Here is a 21,233-nt window from a genome sequence, read left to right on the forward strand (position 1 = left end):
AGTTAGCCTCTGCTATTTCCGGCCCGTTTCTGCTATGTGCACTCCTGTAGCTGTACAAGAAAGCCTCAGCATTACTGCATCCGTACCAACCCGCGATGTTGCCAAATTTCTACCAATCTGCGGTAGAAACAAGGAGCTGCCCCAATCAATTCCAATAATACATGCTTCTTGTTCGGTATCCAATCGGTTCAGGTGAATTGTGCCAACGGCTTCTTGCATTCTGGTGTTGTTAGGAAACCTCCAATCACCATGTAATTCCCTGTCTCTCCCATGCACAAGTTTGAACGTCCTCGCGTCTTCGTGTTGTTGCGTTTTACGTTTTGACGTATCATGGTATTCCCCTCGTTACAACAGCTGTAGGTGAACTCCAGACCCCTATTTATTACCTTCTTACACATTGTCTTCTCCCTAATAGAACGCAATTAGGTTACTATACGCTCGAATCACTCAAGAGCGATTCGAGCGTATAGTTTCAGATAACCTCAAACGCGCCGCGCGCGTTAATCTATTACCATACCGTCTAAGATAACTCTATATTGCAATTTGTAAATCTAGCTAACCTCGGTCCTCTAATATAGCAGCTGCGTAGCGATAACAAAGAGTTAACCTCTAATTTCGAGATTCTCTACAACATTAGTCTTAAACAGTGACAGATAGTATGTCTTATCATATAGGATGCTGCATATATGTAGAACTACTTAACTCAGCCACTCGCCTGGTAAGCCCTAGCGAGCAAGCGCTGCGAGGCGAGCCGATTTGGGTGGTCCTCTGCTAGCGTGGTCTCGCGAATCTTAACAACATGCTCTAGTAGTGCAATAGCCTGCTTTACTTGACGATTCACCTGGTAAGCTTTAGCGAGCGTACACTGCGAGGCGAGCCGATTTGGATGGTCCTCTACTAGCGTAGTCTTATGAATCTTAACAACATGCTCTAGTAGTGCGACGGCCTGCTTTACTTGACCATTCGCCTGGTAAGCTCTAGCGAGCTCGTGCTGCGAGGCGAGCCGATTTGGGTGGTCCTCTACTAGCGTAGTCTCGCGAATCTTAACTACGTGCTCTAGTAGTGCGATGGCCTGCTTTACTTGACCATTCGCCTGGTAAGCTAGTAAGCTTTAGCGAGCGTACACTGCGAGGCGAGCCGATTTGGATGGTCCTCTACTAGCGTAGTCTTATGAATCTTAACAACATGCTCTAGTAGTGCGACGGCCTGCTTTACTTGACCATTCGCCTGGTAAGCTCTAGCGAGCTCGTGCTGCGAGGCGAGCCGATTTGGGTGGTCCTCTACTAGCGTAGTCTCGCGAATCTTAACTACGTGCTCTAGTAGTGCGATGGCCTGCTTTACTTGACCATTCGCCTGGTAAGCTCTAGCGAGCTCGTGCTGCGAGGTGAGCCGATCTGGGTGGTCCTCTACTAGCGTAGTCTCGCGAATCTTAACTACGTGCTCTAGTAGTGCGATGGCCTGCTTTACTTGACCATTCGCCTGGTAAGCTCTAGCGAGCTCGTGCTGCGAGGTGAGCCGATCTGGGTGGTCCTCTACTAGCGTAGTCTCGCGAATCTTAACTACGTGCTCTAGTAGTATAATAGCCTGCTTTACTTGACCATTCTCCTGATAAGCCACAGCGAGCTCATGCTGCGAGGCAAGCCGATCTGGGTGGTCCTCCATCAGCGCGGTCTCTTCGGTTTCGACGATATGCTCTAGTAGTGCGAGGGCCTGCTTATGATACCCCAGATCCATCAAACTCGTTGCGCTAAGATCATAGATAGGCAAAAATTCTTCCGATGGTATCTCTGGGTCGATTTTGAGCTGGGCGAATATCTCTTTTAGAAGACGACTAAGTCTAGAATCGTCCCGCATATGTGACAGGATCCGGCCGCATCTGAGAAAGATCGGGAGGACCATGGCTACGGGTCCTAGTGAGAACGCTGTCTTGACCTCGATAGTCAGGCAAGACTGTATATGCGGCCGTAGATGCCTCTCTTGTCTTTGCCATGTATCAGAGACAAAAATAGATAGTGTAAGGATAGATGCAGCGGCGATCCAAGCCTGGCCTTGCTGGTTCAACTCCTGACGATCCTTAGCCCAAGCGTGCGTCAGTGGATGCATAGACAGTCCGGGCACTCCGTCTGAATCGTGCCGTGTGATTAGAGAAAGCGAGACAAGTAAAGAACTAGCTTCGACGAGACGGTAAGCATCCCATTCGCTTCCTTCTATGACCATGAAGTCGGGTAATTGGGAAATGTGCCATTGACGTAGATTGCCCAGTTCACTCGTGTTTGTGTGGTTGGCAAGGAGAATTCGTCTGGAACCTTCCCATGCATCTTGGAAGATCTCTAGAGGAAGAATGCTAGAATGCAGCATGGATAGAATTTCAAGCAAGCGCAGAGCATCTTTTGCGGCCTGACTTTCGGACCGCTCCAGCATATAAGCAGATGCTTCGAACGTAGCGTAGACATCCCGATACCTAGACTGCGCCTGACTGGGCCGGTATTTAAGAAGTCGTTGGCGTTGCCGATGATACACTTCCGGATATTGGTTCAATCGGCCGTGACCATTGCCAATGTATGCGCCGGCCTGGACCAGCGCAAGGGTGTGTGATCCTAAGAGGCTGACAACAATCTTCGCTTGTTGATCGTAAGACGGCCATGATTCCTCGGGAATCTCTGCTGCTTTAAGCAGAAGCCGTGTGGAATGGTGGACATCGAGACCAGCGAGTGCCTCTGACCCAGCCGTGTTGTAGCGGCTGCAGCGGGAGACACGAGATGTTATGATCACTGCGCCGTGAGTTCCGGACGGAAGGTACGGTTGATAATCAAAGTCTGGGTCGTCGGCATTGTCCAGGATAAGGAGCCAGCTTCTCTTCTCGTTTGCGAGGATTCGAAGAGCATCGTCAATCCTCTCGACTGTGGCTCCAAGGATCCTTGCAACGGCGATGAAGCCACTTTCAGCGATAGAAGGACTGCCGATGTCGACCCAGAACACGCCCCAAAACCTGTTATTGTCAGCCAGGATGATAAACGTGTAATCAAAGCCACGGATGTGACGAACTCTTCACGCATCACATTCGCAACCTTCAGGCAGATCTCGCTTTTCCCCTGTCCTCCTAGGCCAGTAATGACGAACCTCCTCTGCTTTCCAGCACAGGAAGTCTTGTCACCGAGTAAGGCGTCCTGGATTTGATCCAGTAGCTCGGCGCGTCCGGTAAACAGATTGTTGACTGCACGGGGAACCATCCAATGGACGTTTCCAGCGGGCTCAGCATGGCCGGCATTAGCGGCGTCTAGAGTAAAGCGGTCAGTCATGTATCTGTGTGCAGATGCTGCGCACCTCCATTCTATTCCGTACCCTGTCTACGATGCCGATCGATCACGACTGAATTTCCACCCTCGACCATCCTTCGAATCTCCGGTAGCAGCAGCGCAAAGTTCTCATCATCCATCCCGCTAAACTTATTAAGTCCGGAATGGTCGGTGTTCAGAAACATCATCCTCTTTCCGAGGAGACTGGCTGACTGTGCACTTACGAACTGAACGTGGTTAACAGGTGAGATAGACCAGCAGAGAGGACTGTAGACAAACCCGTGCCTTCCAAGGCCCATAATCGGCATCCCTGTTCTCGTAGAAGCACACAATATCCCAGTCGCTGTAACTGTGCCAGAAGTCTGACGAGAGAGCATGTAGACTTGGGCTGTCTTTCTCCAGCGACTCCAACAATGTAGAGTCAAGCCTTGCAAGCTGAGCCAGCCACTTACCGTACACCGCTGCATCGCTTCCCTGGAAAGGCGCGCCAAGGAAGATGATGCCTGCGACGGAGAGGCGTATGTCAGTAAAACCCCGCTGATGGACGGCGATGACGAGCGCCTAGTTCGATTAGCGGGTGATATCGAAGTTCAAGGTTGATACTGAACAGACCTGCTGGATGACAAGACCTCCAAGACTGTGTCCGATCAAGATGAGCGGCCTCTGGCGTTCCTGTTGTTGCGCTTGCTTCAGAGACGGACTTGGCCAGTCGCATCGATTATCAGGCGGCTTAAATTCGCATGCTGCCTGTGCTGGGACAAGACATTTAAGAGCTGTTCAGCGCACTGGCGCAAGCTCGTCTTGACCTTCTTATCCCTCCAGTCGGATTCGTAGCTGTAGGTGGCGATCCGCGCATTCTTGAACAACGGCAAGAGCAGGTCCCGAGGCCACATGACCTCTGTTGAGCCATCGTTTTTGTCGTTGCCTTGCGTCTTCTTGTCCTTCCAAAATAGCGCCTTGGACCTAAGTCTCTTGGATGCGACGACACGTGGGGCAGGGGCTTTCTTAACCCACGTGTAGAACGGATGAGCGCCTAGACCCTGGACGGCGACAATGCTGTGCGAGGTTAGCAGGGTGCGCAGGGTGCGGGTTCGCAATTACTCTAGCGTACTCGACTTCTGGCGCAGGTCCGGGTCTAGTCTCGCTACACCAGATGTTCAGACCGCTTGATTTGACAGTCTCCTTTGTGCAAGCCATTTCTTAGACGCGCATGCGCGCCAAAGGTATAGTACGTCGAGGCCCCGAGCCGGTAGTGCAACTGCACATAGTGGGGTGAGGTTGTGGGAGGGGACCCTCAGCCTTGCACGGCTGCCTAGGGCGTGCGCTGTCACGTGACTGCGCTTATCGCTCCAGTATATGAAGGTCGACTCAGGGAGTACGAAAGCCGGTGCGTTGGAATGCATGTGGAAACTCAAGTTTCAACTGCAGGACTACGTGCCTCTAACTCTTGGCCGAACCTTCCAAGGGGGACAGGCACTTTGGATAAGCCGGAACGGACCGAGCCTTGGCATACTGGGTGTCATCCGGAAGCGAGAGAAGTTGCGAGTACGGAGTACGAGACTGCATTATGAACCTGAAGCAGAAACAGAGTGTGTACATCGAGAACTTTGCCTAGAAGTCAAAGTCCTGTTCCGAGGCTGATCTTCCCTAGATAAAACAGAGACTGGTTTTGCGGCCACGATTGATGTGAGGCTGGTACGTCTTGATCTGAGCGTTAAACGAGTGCAGATTTATTCCTAGGAAAACAATGCACGGTGCATCATCAAGCTTCGAACCGGTGAATTGCCTCATGCTCAACTTATACCTCTGCTGAAAGTAGTAAAGCTAGCCGTGGGGCTTGCTGGTATGTCCTGTTTGAAGGAGATGACCAATTTGTCGCCCGCAGCTCGCAACGCGACGAACTGGAGGCTAAGCTTTTTGCGGACGGCCGCTGCCCGAAGTTCGCACTCATCGGCCTGAGTGATGTCGGCAAGACCCCAATTGCGCTTGAGTTGGCCTACCGAACAAGGGATAAGATGCCACACTGCTCCGTCTTCTGGATGCTGGTAACCAGCATAGAGAGCTTCTAGAAAGCGTACCTAGAGATTGACCGCCAGATTCAAATACCGGGTATAGAGGAGGGGAGAGCAGGTGCTAAAAGGCTTCTGCAACACCACTTAAGTCAGGAAAGTAGCGGCCAGCGGCTGCTGATATTCGACGATACCGATGGTTATCGATGTTGTGGTTTAAGACTACAGGCAACAGGTCCGAGTCGACTAGTCTGATTAACTGCTTACCGAGAAGTACTCGAGGATCTATAGTTTCTACGAGACGGAGTCGAAAGACTGCGGTTAAACTCGCTCATCAAAACGTGATTAATGTCACTGAGATGGACAGCAATGCTGCGGCTCAAGTTTAAGGGAAGTCTTTAATCAATCAGCAGATCATCAACGATGAGAGGACCAAGCTGGAGCTGCTTAGTAAGTCGTTGACGCGTTTCGCAGAGGTCTCATCACCGCTTATGGAGAAAGTGGTACGGAAGAATGAACAACACCGAAATGCCAAAATGTTCTTGATAAGATATACACAGGAAGGCATTGCCAACCAGATCATTAACTCGATTCACCATAAGCACGTGAAGGAAGTACATACAGTACCAGCTACAAAGCTTTTCCGCGTGGCCGCAAGCCGCAGGCGTGATATTCCCACTCATTTTTAATGATCCCACAACTTGCCCTCATACGGCGAACATTTCACCCCGCAGCCCCTCCGCAGGAACGGCACACCGATAGCATCCAGGCCGGTGACCAGCGAATCCGGCACGCAGTGCCACCACTCGATCCATTCAGTTCTGTGTATGACGTATCCCTTCCCGCAGACGCTGCACTTCTTCCCATTATCTTGCTTAGCCTCATCCACAGTGTGAAGAGCGCGGACGACCGAGTCCGGTGCGTCGGGTGGGAGGAGAGGGAGGAGGCTCAACGGAGCGGAGAAAGGCATAGAGGTGATGGTACGAAGACTGAGCTCAAAGAGAGAAGGTGCGCGGCTGGCGTGAGCGACAGATTGGGGGGCAGCGGTGGAGGTGTGGCGGGTTGCGGAAGGGAGAAATCTGATGTCCTCGGGTGTTGTGGATGGCGGCGGCGGTGAGTGCCGCTCAAGCCGTCCGTCGAAGGTGAAGAATGTGACCGGCGTTGATGCGAGATGGACCGGGTCTTCTTTCCATAGGTTGAGTGGATAATCCACTCCGATCTTGGGAGCAAACCAGTTGTCTTCGCGATTGGAATCGCCGATTTCGCGCATTCTTTCGGCGTACACTTCGTGCAGCTTCAGCAGCCACTCGAATTGCTCCTGCGAGCCTGGAGAATTGGTGTGCTGCAATTTGAGCCGGAGCTGGGCAGCCACCGCTTCCATCTTTTGCGGGTTGGCCGGAAACCTCCAGTGCCCTTGTTGTGCCAGCTCGCCATGAAACCGTGTGCCTTGTACGAATGGGTTGGGCAAGACCGTCAGCCGTTGCAGAGGACCTCGTGATGCGACGAGGCCGAGCAACTCCCAAGGCAACCACCGCAGTCTGTTGCCGGCCAAGTTCAGTTCTTTGAGGTTGCGAAGGTTTGCGATCGCAGAGGGTATCTCAGTGAGTGCGTTGTTTCGAAGGCTGAGCACCGTGAGGGTCTGAAGGTTCCATAGCTCCCGCGGAAGCGAACGAAGCGAGTTGCGGGAGAGAAATAGCTGCAGCGAAGGCGTGAAGGGCGCGTAGAGGTCTGAGTCCGAACGAGAAGAGCGACGAGAATCGAGCACCGCATCAGCAGCACGAGGCGCTCGTATGAGAGCACGGAGCGGACGAAGTGTGGCGTCAGAAATTGCGGTCAGTGAAAGATCACTGCGGAGATGTGCATTAGCAAGCCGCGCTGACGAGGACGTCCTCTAGCTTCCGTCTTACCTGAGATCCACCATCTCTTTCCCATCATCAAGGCATTGCTCGATGATCTGTCGTGCGAGACCTTCCGTCACTGCCCCGAGCTTACTGGCCGTAGGCGATAACATGGCGATTGCTCGACAACCGACACGGCCGACCTCGTCAGGCAGGTCGGCCACCTCCGACATTGTAGTGTCCGCTCCGAAGCTTGACCTCGTCGCCGACGCAGCTGAGTCGTCGGTCCCATCGCTCCCCATCCAGACACCGCTGTCCACGTTGCGGGTGAGGTCCACCTTCGCCGCAGTATTGTTGGAAGCTTCAGCGACCGGCTGATGGTCCCACCACGTGCCTCTGTACTGCTTCTTCTTGCGGGGAGTCACATAGTTGTCGATTGACGCCTCTGGGCCGTCATCGCTCGAGAAAACGGGCGGATCGCTGGATGTGTTCTCGTCATAACAGTAGTCAATTCGCGCGCGCTTGCGACGGGGGAACGTCGAGGGCAACGCCGGGGGAGAGCTTGGCAGATCTGGAGAGGGGGAGCGTGAGTCCATGGCGACCGGGTGAGTAGGAAGAAGGAGCGACGCAGAAATGTATGGTGAAGTTCAATGGCAAGTGTGGAAGTTGAACCACGGCGGCACTCGACGCGACGCGATTTGGCCGCCAGTTGCGTCACGGAAAGCTGGAGTGACTAAGCGAGCAGGCTGTGCTGTGATTGGCTCTTTCTCTGCGCGTGTCGCGCGACTCGACGCGAAACAAATGATTATCACGTGGCTCAGATCGTAGCACTCACGAAGCCGCTTGGAGCTGCCGCAAGGCGCACAATGGGCATCTAGAAAGCTGGACGGCAGCATTAGTAGATCATCACAGGTCCAGCTCAGTCGCAGATTTGGCGTTGAACAAGCCAGACCTTCGCTCTCTGGTGATCAAGCTCACGTGATCAGGCACAGCCCTGTCCCTTGGCGCGTCGCGCTCATTATCTTCAGGACTCACAAACTCCTCCAAGCCAGTCACAACTCCCTGATTCACCATTGTCTTCCATGTCGTAGGTCTTCCCTAAGCTTTAACAACCTTCTTTCTTATACTCAAACGCGTCTTTCGCCCCAGTATCAGCGAGCTCCGAAACACCGTCGACGATGTCTTTCCACCTCCCCAACCCGGTCTACCACGAGAACTAAGAGATAAAATCTACATATACGCTCTCTGCCCGGAGCATGGTGTCACGATCAAGCCGGACTATCGCAACGGACATGCCGATCCCCGTGATTGTAAATTCAGACGCGTACAGCCGTGGCTTCAGCTGTGTTGCGCACAAACCGCCAGGTCTATGGCGTCACATCACCCATGCTTTACCGCGAGAATGTTTTCACGTTGAATATGACATGCCTGGAAGCCGTGCGTTTCCTACAAAACATGCCTCTACGCAGCTGATGGCTGATCAAAAGTCTCAACCTTGAGAGAGATCTCATGTTCGCACACTGGGATAACCGGGATCATGCTACCGAGCTCCGCGAGTTTCTGGTCCGCGATATGCGCCTCTAAAACGTTACCCTAGCAGTCCCGAATGATATGGAGGCTGGAACGAATGGAAAGGACGAAAGCCAGTATGAATGGTTCATTTAAGATCATGCCGAAGCTTGCTTACTTACACTTTGCCCGATCGCTCAACGTTTCGCTTGGGTATCTAAGTATGGCCTGGATTGATACATACTGAGAGCGGACTGTACCTCCACAGACTGTCGGTTGTTGGTGCCGAGGCTGGATAGGAGATCAGTCCTCCACCACATGAAGCGGACACGATGGTGAAAACTTCGCACACCCGCCATGTACCGCCTCAGAGGCCACGATCTGAGGACCTGGGCTTGAATTCAGATATTTCAATTTCGTGTTCAACTTCGTACTCAACTTCAACGATCAAGGGGCGAAGAGATGAGCAACAGCTCTCATCGCGTGATGCGGTAGCCGAAAGGGGCTGAGACCTTACGAACTGGGCATGTTCTGGCAAGTGGTAACTCCATCTGGCAAAACACGTTCGGGTCGAGTGCACATTACATGACTAAATAGGCTAGGTAGAACGGTCGACGGGGCCGAGAGTATTGCTTTCTTAGGTAGGCCTGAGCTCTCGATTGTCGGTACTTATTGTCTGCGATTCGACCACTCTCGAAAGGCTTCAGCGTGGTGCCGCATTCAGGAGGTACATAGGCAGCGTCCCCAACGTCGGTGAGCTGGACTTGCTCGATGACCATTCCGTGATCGTCCTCCCGCTCGACCAAGATGTTGTTCGGCTTGACATCTACAGCATGTCAATCATCGCCAGGCTTCAAACGTGGAAGAAGCCCGCGGTTGGTTCTAAGACGTGTGAGATAAGCCGCTAGGAGCGTTGTGAATCTGTCAGGAGTAGAACTGATGGCTAAAACCTCGTGGTAGAGGTCGTGGTGGACGTGACGACGAATTCGCGGCTTGACGATTTGGGACTCAGGCAGGCCTTGTCGTCTTGGCGGTGGAAGCAAAGCTTACCGGTGTGGACAATCTTGTGATCACGCAGTTCGCAAGTCTACGCAGTGTGCCTTTAATAATCCGCTTCGCAAGTGCAATCAGCAGGTCCTGTTGGGCCAAGCTCAGGAGATTGTCGGTGATGTATCTGTGGACAAAACTAGACTGCTCCGGGGCCGTATTGTGCAACAGGCGGAGATCGGGACAGCTGCGCAAGCCGCGATACATGTCCCGAAGGTACTTGAAGCCAAATTGTAAAATATGCTTTAATATGAGCTTTTTATCTTCGGCGCTGGATCGGCAGAGAACCGCAAGGGAATTTGTGTTGGCAATGGCGCTTCAGGGGCACCTACGTGACAAGCTAGACGCGAACTTCTGTGCTTCTTGCTGGACGTAGCGTGCTGGTGATGACGATGGCAGTGTACTGGCGTGACAACGAAGCGGAACGGTGGCAGCAAGAATTTTGGAAGAAGGTGTAGGCGAATTAGATTGTGGGGGTCGGCCCGCGTCGAAGCACGTATAATAGCGAAGCATTGGAACCCAAAAGGAGCGTGATGGAGATATGTGGGCGGGAGAGGTCTAAATCGAACTCAGTGCGTTGCCGACGAGCGGGGCCTTCGGTTTTACCAGAGTCATGGTGGACGAAGACGCGAATTCAGATCTTGCCCAACGCATGTAAGAACTGCCTGGATGGTGATGCACAAGGGAGGGCTAGGCGCATTTTGTGCGCTTTTGTGGGCAATCCATCCGACATGGACTTGCGTGCATCTCGCAGCGAGGCATCAGACAGGCATCACAGAGTGTCATGTATCTGGAAAAGGGGTTACCGCTCCCCTCATCTGAGGGCAGCGTCAAGCAATAGGCGGTAGCCGGTCGGATGAACGAACACTCGGATTGCGCTGCGAGAAGTTCTCTGTAGAGTAGGTGATTTGGCAACGAGCAGGACCTCATCCGCTTGACAAGATACCAGGCCTGGCGGGGAGAGAGAGAGAGAGAGAGAGAGAGAGAGAGAGTGGGAAGAGTAAAGCATCACGCTTCTGACGGTAAATGATGGATATAGCAGAGTGGTTGGGTACAGTGTTGGCCCATACGTAGAATGGCGATGTAGCGAAGGAAAGTGCAGCGATTGTTTAATACTCCTGATTCATGCTCAGCTACAAGAAACTGGAAGGGGTAACAATACATAGTGGATCGCCTAAGAGTGAACCAATACCGAGAGGGCGTTCGATGACAGTTAAGGAAGACAAGTGCCACGAGGGAAGTGCATTGCCATTGTGCGAGAACCCAATTGCGACCGCACCATTGAACATCAGTGTGAACCATACAAGGTGGTTCAATGTCGGGTATCCAATATTACTAGAAACCGCCGGATGAGCAACGGATACCCGCGAGGCGGAAGCTGTTTGAGCCCTAGGTCCTTGTCCGGTTCACGGCCGGCAACGCCGATTCGTCTATAAACAAGGCGGCGATGCTTTCTGGCCGCACCTTGTATACACTGGCTTATGATCTATGCGCGCCGGCGCCGAAAGCTTCCCGACCCCTTGAAGCTGTCAGCAAGCACGACACTGTCGACACAACACCGGAAAGGAGCTTGAACTTACTGCATTCCAGACATGAACTTCTTGCATGCCTTGCCTAGCTTGTTATGTGCCTTGCAGTTGGCGATCTGCTTGATGCACCGGTAATACTCTTGAAGCTCAGCTTTGGGCCAGGTGTCGATTGATGGTATCGCGACGGTGTTGAGGAAGTCCCGGTGCAGGTTGATACACCTGCAGTACGCATGCGATTTATTACGTGGACCGGTCGGGATAGGGCGGCTAGTTTCTGATGTAGACGCGGTTTGAACAGCGCCCCTAACAACAGGTGACCCGTTTGTTTGCGATAGCCCAGATCGATATGATTGGCCTGCTTGTGCAGTTGGAGCCGCGCTTTGCATCGTATTCCGCCGAGGAGCCTGAGACGCCGGAGGGGCGAAGATTCCATGTCTGGAGTATGACCTCTGACCTTGGTAGGGGATCTTCGATCGTGGAGACGTGTGCGGTATGGGCTGCGGGATTCCTGCTTGCGGAAACTTGGGGGTAGTCGACGCCATCTCGGCCTGCTTGGCCCGGAGCAGGTCTTCGATACGCCGCTCGAGGGTAATTTCAAGTTCCTGCACTCGCCGATTTCCGTCCTGTTCAATACGGGTGCACGTCTCTTTGAGCTCGGAGACTTCGGTCTCAAGGCGACGTATCTTGGCCTTTGATCTCTCCTGTGGGTGCGGAACCTCTGACTCGTCATCGGCCACCTCGGTTGCCGCACGCTTCTTCCCGGTTGAGGGCACGACTCTGTGGTGAGTCTGTCAGTCATCTGCGTGCTAGCTGGGATGAATGTAATCTTACTTTGACTCCGCATACTCTTTCACCAGTGGGACAGATTCGCGCGCGGTTTCCGTTGGGCTGCGAGAGCGAATGCACTGCGGCTTCTCAACAACTTCGGCACCCAGTACATCAGCTTTGTTCGCTGCGTTGGGGTTTCCGCAGGTAGTATGGTTTTGCAATTGAGCACATTGCTCATCCTCGACGGACGGCCGTACGCCCTGCTCACGCCGCTTGCGGTTGCGCTTCGGTTGCACGGGTAGGTTGCGCTCCTCGAACTTAATCTTGTACTCCTTGAAAGGCCGACCTCTTGCACCGTACGCGTACGGTGCGGAAGCTCTACGATCATCCGGCCGCTTGGTGTGCAACATGCTGTGGACCTCAACGGTGGACGCCCGGTCCTCGCGCTTCCATTTCTGGTCTCTGGCGTTTTGGCGAAGGATCTGACGCTTACGGATTGACTGACAGGTCGGACCGCTCTTCCATTCAGTTCGAGCTGCTGGTGGCTCTTTGCATGAAACGCCGGAGGGGCGCCCCTCTGACATCTGTTAAGGCATGTCCGCGTCAGCGCTTTGATTTTAGTAGAATGAAACTGCCAAATACACATAAGGGAGCAGTAGATAACGTACATCAACGCTAGCTAGTGTGCTCTTGTCTAGGCTTTCCGACCAATGAAGCGGCACACTGTTTGGCTCTGAAGCCGCAGTGGTTTTCTTGGGTCTATGAGCGCGAAAATTCTTCTGTCCTGACCTCCGTGGCTGCGGTTTTTCGTTGCGGTTCTTGGGACCTCTTCGTCTCCCGTTCTTGTTCCATGACATGACGGGCCGTGTTGATGTGTCGTATGTAGGAAGATTCAGTTGGTCGCTACCTCGACCGATGTCGAGCGCATACGGTACCGCCTGAGGGACGTAGTCACGGCTTCACTGTCCCTGGAATCCGTCCTAGTTGCTGTTGCCCCTAATATCGGTTGGGAAGCGTATTTCTAGGAGATTCATGTACACGCGGATAAAGCGTTATACGAAACGATGTTGAAATGAGATTCAGAGAAAGAAAAGAAGCGCAGAGGATTGAAATCGTGGGGCGGGCGCTCAGAAATTCACTTCTTACAGGTTTCCCTGCGTTGAGCACAACGCATGAAACCCACACGCTGATCGCGGCTTTAGTCGCGGCCTGCATTGAGCGCACGGAGCTGATCTGTGCAGATGCCGCCGCCCAAGATGAGCCGTATCACATCCGGGAGCTCACATCGGGTTCAATTCTCGTGCTTCCGTTGGCGCGCCAATGTTGAAGCACAGTGCTACTGTGTGTATCCAAGCGAGGTTGGATGGGCACACGGCCGTGCCGGGATCGCACCCGCCCGCTTCGGCTGCCCCAGCAAGCAGCCCGTGGCGCTGTATCCGAGCCGCAATAACTCAAGCATTCAAGCACAAGAGGCTGTTTCCCCTGAAAGCTGGGCGTCGTCCCGCTGCGGTGGCTGGAGCGGCGGTCTGCATCGCCTTGAACTTGAGATGTGACGAGTCATCTCTGCGTCATGCTGAGTGACTTTCGGGAGGTCAGCCTCAAGTATGGTGCATCCAATGTCACCGGGCGGCCCAGATTCAAGCCACTGTGCGAACGGCAGCGCGATGCAGTGATAGCTCTGCTTGAGCGAAACTGCAGAGAGCAAGGGAGGTTAGATTGCCTGGGCTTGGCAGGAGTGCGGGCGGGAGTTCCCGATCTGGGGGAGTCTTGCCAAACCTGGGGCTTGGTCACGTGACCGGCGATCGATACAACATTTCTCGAGGCAAGTTGGAAGGCATGAAGAGGGCTCCATAGGTTTAGCAAATTGGAGAACGCATGACGATTTGCGTTAAAAATTCCTATAACTCTCGTCTTTACTTTCAATACCAGATACTGGGACCACAGTAAACAATGCTGAGGCAGCAGGCGATACCACAAGACAAGATTTTCCTCGTGTGATCCATTGCGGATTACCACATCACGTTCCCGAACCCCTCATACAGCACCGATGCGGAGAAGACTGGATTGGAACGCCGTTTGTTGCTGCTGTTCGGCTTTTACTTGCCTGCGAACTGCTGAGAACAGGACTTTTGCGAGCCTGGCGCTGGTGGCTTATTTCTTCGCTTCGTCAGCGCCTCGACAGATTTCGGCGAGATCTGTTAAGCGTTAACAAGCGCTCGCTAATCAGATCAGGTACATACCAGCTTGAGATCAAGAGCGGCTATACATCCCTTGCCCAGAACCGTCGATTTGTGGTAATTGCAACGAGCGAGACGCTCGATATTTTGCCAGTGCTCGCTTATCATCCCTCTCCGTTCGCACTCCTTAAGCGGCGGCAAATCTTCTCTCAGGTATTCTAGAGGCATGGTGCGGCTACAGTTGCAAGCGCTTCCATGCGTAGACGTCGCGGAGGATTCGTTTACCGTCGGCGTATTGTACGTTGCAGCTTTTCCAGATGAAAGTCTTGCATCTCGGATCGGAGGGCTACCAGCTGAGTCGAGTTCGGGGCGCGGGTCCTTTTCCGTGCTGTTGCCAGCCTGCCGCTGGGGATGGGGTGGCCCCGGTGAAGGACAGGCATTTCGAGAAGGACCTGCCACAGGCGACTGCAGATCAGGAGATCTCGCGTGGCCGCTTTGCGCACCTTCAACCACTGCGGCGCTGCCGGTCTTCCCGGTATCAATTTCTCGACCACGCGGGGAGCTTGTGGCATTGACAAGGAGTGCCAGTGCTGCTTGCATCTCGCTAACTATCTCTGTAAGGCGTGCCAACTGCCTCCGCTCTTTGATCCGCTCACTGAGCTGTGCCCTTTCAAAGTCAACCTCGACGCGGGAGGACTTCCGCTCGTGCATGATTTCCAGGTCGCTATCTTCGTCGTCTTCGGCGCGACGCTTTCGGCGGCGAGGAGAGGTAGGGGATGAGGCCAAACCTTGACTCGGAGAAGACTGTGGAGGCGTTGGAGGCATCGTAATCGCGCGCGGCCTGTTGATCGCCGTGAAATTCCGCACAGCGGCGACACGGCTTTCGGTCCTTGGCACCCGCGTGCTCGTATTATGACCGCGGTGTCTTCGCCGACGATTCGGTGGATTCGTTTTGAACTCCTCAAACATTCTCTCGAACTCCGCGTACGGCCTTCCGTCCCCTTGGAAGGTGTACGGAGCGCGGAAGAACTTGGCTTCGCGCTTGATGTGGCCGCTCGTTTGAATATGCCATAGTTCGCGGTCCGGAAGCCTCTCATTCGCTGGCCAAATCTTGCCCCTCACTGTTATGGAGAGCCGGACACGCTTGCCGCAATCGTCCTGGAGCAGGAATTTGAGCGCGGCGCGATATTGTTCGTCTTGCTCCGAATCGAAACAGACCTCGCATCTACGGCTGGGAAGAATGCCTCTGTCATTCACCGAATCTGCTGTCGCGGTTTCCTCGTCTGATTCAGACTGCTTCGCGTTCCGTCGTCGTCAGAGCACTCTCGATATGGTCAAACGGAACGACTTCAGAAGCCTTACTTCTGAATTACTGCCTAGGTCCACGACCTTTGACGCTTCAACAGCTGCCGAGGACGGCTCGTGTCTCGACCGTGGAGGCAGCGGTAACTCGCCGAGCTCGGGGAAGAATCGAGAATTGAATGATTCAAACGAACATATGGAAGCCATGATAGAGACAAGTAAAGGGCGTGTCGTGACTTGGCCGTCTGCTACGTTATAACCAGATCGTGCTTGCGGATATCAGGCAAGCAAAAAGATTGACGTATAGGGTGATGAAAGGAACAGGTAAACAGAAGACAGGATGTCGAATATCACCAAGACGCGTGAAGTTGTTGTGAGATTGTGCGCAGAGCGCGTTCGCGTCACGTCCGCGCTGCTGTAAGCATCCACGGAAGACCCTTGAAGGGATGAAGCAGGGCCCTCCTGACAAGAGTCATGACAGTTGGGGTGATCCACAAAGACCTGGTACCTGGACAGAGCTGCTAGCAACTGCATGGACCCTACGGACAGGGGATCGACGCCTCCTTGTATGCGGTACTACGCACGACTTCTTGAAACAGGTCCAGCTGAGGAGGGCTAGGAGTGTGCGGCTTGGCTAACGGCAAACGGCTTTGGTACCACATCAGGACTCAGATAGAAGACAGGAAAAAATTCACTTGCGAATATCCAGAGGCCGCTTTCGAGTTCAGGATCCTGGTCTTGCTAACCTAAATCCGTCACAGAGCGTCCACCTCTCCAGACCCGGAAGTGCTGAACCGAATGCTGGGCTCAGATCGCCTGATCTCCGCCTCACAACCTCGATGTGCTTCTCTGCCGACTTCGTCTACTTGTCTCTGCCCAGTTGAGAGCTGTGCAGCCAGCCGCAAACATCCTCCAAACAGCGACTGCGGGTTCTCCGCCCCGTGATCCGCGGTATTGGAGTGCCTTGGCATGGACAGTGCAGAGCGGCCTTCGAGTCGCGAGATTGAGGGCTTGCTGTGGCTGGCCGTAGCAGACCAGCTGCCGGTCCCGAACTGTGCATGCCCGCCTTGCGGCAGCTTCGATCGCTGTTGATCTCCACAACCCCAGATTTGTGGCTTTCCGCCCGAGCAGTCCGCAATTATTGTTGTGAGCTTTTATCCCTCAATAAAGCGACGAAGCTTGACTGTGACAACCGTTTTTAAGAGCGCACGTAACGGCAGCTCAGCGCTGGCACACCAAAGGCCATTGGAAGGCGATGCCATTCGTGCGGTTTGCAAGTCTGATGAGAGAAGACCTTGCGACCATTGCCAAGCCACCGTAAGCGAGCACAGCCTACGGAGGCCGGGACATGACTTCCGCCTCAACTCAAACTTAACGTGTGTTGACCTGTCACATTTTCGAGCGGCATCACCACAATCGACAGCATCTTAGACGAAGCTCCAACGCTTCGGACTCGACTTGTCGATGTGAAGAGTCACTCAAACTGAACCTCAAGAAGAACTGTAGCTTCAGCGATAGCAGCAGAGGCCATGGAAGGACCTCCAGTAGCGCCAGTACTAACGCAACTTCGAGGATGGCTGTAAAGCGGCCCGTCCTCGCAACCGGAGCTATCTCCAGGGCTGTACTATGTGTTGCACAGCTTATGCACAGGCGTCAGTCTCTGTTCCCCAGCCGGGTCCAGTCCAGCATCGTGCTTTGGCCCTCAGCCTTGCCGCCAATCACGACTGGTGTCGTCGAAGCCAGGCAACGAATAAGTACAGCTGCCGCATCATTTCATGCCCTTTCGCAGATCCTGCCGTTTGTCACTGCGCTTACCCTAAGATCCGCGTTCCCCGGGGCACCTGGGACATGCCCCCCCAGCTCGTGGTTACCGCTCAGGAAAGCCGCCTTCGGGCCCATCTTTGGGGCTTCGGTGTCTTTGAAGCACCAAGATGTCAAGAGGTAAGCCCTGGGCTGCGCGGCCGCGGCCACTACGCGTTTTGCACCCAGCCCCTTCTTTCACCGATTTCCATAGAACTGTTCATGTTCTTCCAAACTCTCTTTCGTTCAGATTCTTCAAGCACGCCGTCGAGGTACTCTTCGGTTTGAACGTGCCTTTTGTTGGTGTATATCGTCATGCCTCCATCTCAGACCAGCCGAGCTCGCAGCTCACCCGAGGTCGTGATATCGAACCCGTCTCAACGTGGACGATCTCCGGAGCTTGGGGATATCATATATGAAGACACCAACGACGAACCGGACAGTGCTTCAGATGTAAGCTCATGAGGCCTGCTATCGGCCACTCTGCTAAGGCATGCATCTCCAGATTGAGGACAACTTGCACGGCGACATGTCGGATTCCGACGGCGACAGCGCGGACGACACCGAAACTGCCTGGAAAGAGGTTCTCCCCAATGACGATCTGGACGTTGTCGTCTTCACGCAGAAGTTGTTCAAAAAGCGATTTCCGGTGGAAACCCGGCTTGACGACGATACATTTTTTGCCATATACCTCACCGAACAACAGAGCCGAGCCGATCTGATCCGTTTGGCGCCTCACGCGCATACGAGGGAGGGCAGGTTCAACGCCGATTATCTAAGAAAGCTCAGCCGTTACTGTCAGCGCCAACGCCCCGTAGTCGAGGAGATACCTAGTCGTGCGGGCGGTCAGGGATATCTCCCAGCAGGTCTAGCGTATTCTGCATCCTCAGACGATTCGGTAACAAGCGACGAACCGCACCAGAGAAGTCCGGTTCTCGGCGATGACCTGTTAACGCCGCCAACCTCCTCATTGCCGCGCAAGTGCAATAGCACGGCGAGGAAAAGGCGCCACTCGACCGTCAGGTCAGTATTTCTGCAAATGCGTGCCTACGGCTCACTAACCTACGCCGAAAGTCTTCCCCCACTTCAATTCTCATCACCGAAGCGACCATGCCACGGCAGAAAGACCGAGGCTATCTCCTCTGTCGCTACCCCTTCAGATACACTGTTCCAAATACAACAAATGAAAGCCACCCTCGCGGCGTTGGAGAGCGAACTCCTTCTCCGTTCCGACGACACCTCAAGCCAATGGCGGCAAAACAATCCTTCGAAGCAGCCGGTGCGTCAGCCTTCTTTCAACACGGGAACGAAGGCCGGACCATCCAGATATCGGGAATTCGACAGTGTCGGAGCACCTTCGAGCCCTCCAAGGATGGAGGATGACATGGTCTTTCTGGGCTCAGACGTCCTCAACGGCCCCGCAATCGCTCATGGGTTGCCGTCCGTCAGCTCAGACGCCAGCTTCTGGCTGTCAGAAGGGGACGTCAGGCCGAAAGACCAGAGTTCCCGCATGGGAGAGGATTTAGCGTAGAATCACCGCCGTATTCGGTCACAGACACGCGCTGACAACGTCGCAGACCGTATGACTTCGGGGCCGCACCCTACCATTCGTGTACCCTTCATGAGCTGCTCGCTAACGAAACTCCGGAAGGGAAGGCTAACCGGTTGGTGGAGATGTTCGGAGGAGCGGAGGAGGAAGACGACTAGGAGTATTAAGGGGATGGTTCGGGACTCGTGTGAGCGGTCAAACGCTAGGGCGAGGAGCGGGAAGCTTTAGTGGGATGGTGCTGCGTCATAGCTGTCTCTAATGCTGTCGGTTCATTATACGCCCCTATCACGCTGGCCGGAAAACCCAGTCATCTGCCTTTAGATAGCACAGCATATAGATAACAGTGACGATCTGGCTCCCCAGCAAGCGTCACCGCGTGCTTCACACTGATCACCGCCGTAAGCGTGATGCCAGCTCTTAGTTCGCTGCACATGTCACAGCCGTGTCAAACCAGACGAAGCCGTCCCAAAAACACGGCTCGACTCGTGAGCCTGCCGACACCACAGACAGCTTCCAGTCCGAGCCCGATACCACGTTGCGACACCTGCAGCGAGTCCGCCGCGCCTGGTGTTGGCACCAAGAGTCCTTCGTGCGCGTCACGTAGATCGCGCCGAACGGCCATGGTAGACCCAACAACCCTCCGCAACTCCACGAAGGATACGCTCGATTCTGTTGCCGGGCCGTTCAAGCCCCGGTTGCCTTGTTGCAGCCTCCTTCCACACCGGCCCGCGCGGGTGGTCTTCCCAAAGCTCACGATTCCACCTGCGGCGTTCTACGCAAAGTGCTGCTATTACCGCATTTGGACGTGAAGGGTGGAAGCCGCCCGATGCCTCATTGCCATGCCGCAACGATCTACTCGACGGCCAACCGTTGCAAGGCCGATGTCTGGGCGCAACGCCTTTGTCGGTGTCTCGGCTACGCTCCACCGGACGCAGACGCCTTTGTTGGGGCCATGGGCCTGGATATGCTCATCCGAAGCACCGGCGGCTTACTCCTCAGCGAGGCACGTGAAGAACCCAACCCTCTCAGAATCCAGCGCTTGCCTGTCAGGAGCCAAGCCTGCTCAGGTTGCGCATAGCGCCGACGGACTGCTAGTCCTGCATCTCCACCTGCGACATTGCTCAACGCCCTCAGCTCTCGGTCTCTCGGAATCTCACGCCGGTCGGGCGCCCTCTATACGGAGTCTCTGTTGTCACGATCGAGTCTCTGCTGTCACGACCCATCTCACTCCGCGACTGCATCGGCTGCAGCAAGCGCAACAGGCACATGCAAGCCGACACACCCGCCCACGACACCAATCCACAGGCGCAGGTACTGCGCCGGAGTAACTCGAGGCCGCTCCTGCTGCGCCTCTGGCCGTGCATCTGGCCGTGCATCTGCCCGCTCGCTGAGCCCATCTTCTGACTGCTCCGTTGGCTGAGGTCTTGGCTGATGTTCTGGCTGTGCCTTTGATTGTGCTGACGGGAGCGCTGCCTGCAGCGCCTCGGCCGTGTTGCACGGGTGGACGAAGAAGACGGGATACGAGGTTATCGGGTGGTGCTGCTCACCGACGACGCGTTAGCTTCCAGCTCCAACGCTGCGTGGCGTAGTGTAGCATGTCGTAGCTGAAGGGGAGGGAGGGGATGCGCAACACGTACGCACATCGAGATGCCCCCCACGACGCCTACCCGTTGCAGTTGCGAGGCGTATGCTTGCGGGACTAGCAGATCGTAGAGGGCGTCGAGGGAGGTGATCGGGTGGTTGCTGGATGGCGTTTTGGTGGAGATGGAGATGTGGAGGACGGGAACGAGATAGGTTTGGGAGAGGGCGATGTCGTACTGGACGACGACTGTCCCTGCGGACGGCGTTCCTGACGAAAATGCTATCGCAGGTGTCCAAACTTCATCGTCGTGCTCCTCGACCTCGTCGTCGTCGGAGGGGATCTCGCTGGAGCCGTCTGGCGAGGGCTCATTGCTGCCACTGCTGGGCCTTACGGTCCTGGTGATGCGCAAGATCGCAGCTTCATCCTTGCTGGCTTCAGAGCGGGTCTTTCAAGATGCGTACGCCGCGACCTACGCTTTCGAGCAGTCGCACAGACTCCCAGTCGTGCTGGCGATGCCCGTTCTGCTTGAACGCTTCAACCAAACTGACTGCTGCCAGCTGGAACTCTGCGGGGTCAATGAAGGGGAAGCCGGTGATGGCAACGGGCTCTGCATCTGGAGTCGTCCTCTCGCCGCGCACACCATCCTCATTGTGAGGCATGCTGCTGTCAAGCAATGGAGCTGCCCGCGGTGGTGATGGGTACCTTGGTACGTTTCACGTGAGGGGCAGGGCTGCCTGAAAATGGACTCAGCCCGGGCCACACCTCCGCGAACATTGGACGAGCTGCCTCACTCCCTCACAGCTGCGTCGCACCGCAACTCTCACCCA

General features: G+C 54.6%; 7 protein-coding genes across 7 annotated transcripts; 1 reads left to right on the forward strand and 6 right to left on the reverse strand.

Annotated features, from left to right (window-relative positions):
- Positions 1–703: 703 nt before the first annotated feature.
- W97_04991 (uncharacterized protein) lies at positions 704–3,299 on the reverse strand (the record flags this gene model as incomplete). Its single annotated transcript, XM_007782879.1, has 3 exons — positions 704–1,101; positions 1,125–2,989; positions 3,046–3,299. 3 exons carry the CDS (start codon positions 3,297–3,299, stop codon positions 704–706), a joined length of 2,517 nt encoding a protein of 838 aa, XP_007781069.1.
- A 32-nt stretch (positions 3,300–3,331) lies between these two features.
- Positions 3,332–4,493, reverse strand: W97_04992 (uncharacterized protein; the record flags this gene model as incomplete). The annotated part of the gene is made up of 5 exons (XM_007782880.1): positions 3,332–3,523; positions 3,576–3,857; positions 3,909–4,043; positions 4,103–4,352; positions 4,408–4,493. The coding sequence occupies 5 exons, from the start codon at positions 4,491–4,493 to the stop codon at positions 3,332–3,334; spliced, it is 945 nt and encodes a 314-aa protein (XP_007781070.1).
- Positions 4,494–5,990: 1,497 nt separating this feature from the next.
- Positions 5,991–7,739, reverse strand: W97_04993 (uncharacterized protein; the record flags this gene model as incomplete). Its single annotated transcript, XM_007782881.1, has 2 exons — positions 5,991–7,152; positions 7,213–7,739. The coding sequence occupies 2 exons, from the start codon at positions 7,737–7,739 to the stop codon at positions 5,991–5,993; spliced, it is 1,689 nt and encodes a 562-aa protein (XP_007781071.1).
- Positions 7,740–11,178: 3,439 nt separating this feature from the next.
- On the reverse strand, positions 11,179–12,580 carry W97_04994 (uncharacterized protein; the record flags this gene model as incomplete). Its single annotated transcript, XM_007782882.1, has 3 exons — positions 11,179–11,218; positions 11,280–12,005; positions 12,060–12,580. 3 exons carry the CDS (start codon positions 12,578–12,580, stop codon positions 11,179–11,181), a joined length of 1,287 nt encoding a protein of 428 aa, XP_007781072.1.
- A 1,512-nt stretch (positions 12,581–14,092) lies between these two features.
- W97_04995 (uncharacterized protein) lies at positions 14,093–15,682 on the reverse strand (the record flags this gene model as incomplete). Its single annotated transcript, XM_007782883.1, has 3 exons — positions 14,093–14,191; positions 14,237–15,466; positions 15,536–15,682. The coding sequence occupies 3 exons, from the start codon at positions 15,680–15,682 to the stop codon at positions 14,093–14,095; spliced, it is 1,476 nt and encodes a 491-aa protein (XP_007781073.1).
- A 2,122-nt stretch (positions 15,683–17,804) lies between these two features.
- W97_04996 (uncharacterized protein) lies at positions 17,805–18,982 on the forward strand (the record flags this gene model as incomplete). The annotated part of the gene is made up of 2 exons (XM_007782884.1): positions 17,805–18,802; positions 18,853–18,982. The coding sequence occupies 2 exons, from the start codon at positions 17,805–17,807 to the stop codon at positions 18,980–18,982; spliced, it is 1,128 nt and encodes a 375-aa protein (XP_007781074.1).
- Positions 18,983–20,048: 1,066 nt separating this feature from the next.
- On the reverse strand, positions 20,049–21,065 carry W97_04997 (uncharacterized protein; the record flags this gene model as incomplete). Its single annotated transcript, XM_007782885.1, has 3 exons — positions 20,049–20,363; positions 20,462–20,830; positions 20,880–21,065. The coding sequence occupies 3 exons, from the start codon at positions 21,063–21,065 to the stop codon at positions 20,049–20,051; spliced, it is 870 nt and encodes a 289-aa protein (XP_007781075.1).
- Positions 21,066–21,233: the final 168 nt, after the last annotated feature.

Source organism: Coniosporium apollinis (assembly GCF_000281105.1).
Source record: "Coniosporium apollinis CBS 100218 chromosome Unknown supercont1.23, whole genome shotgun sequence".
Classification (NCBI taxonomy): Eukaryota; Fungi; Ascomycota; class Dothideomycetes; genus Coniosporium; species Coniosporium apollinis.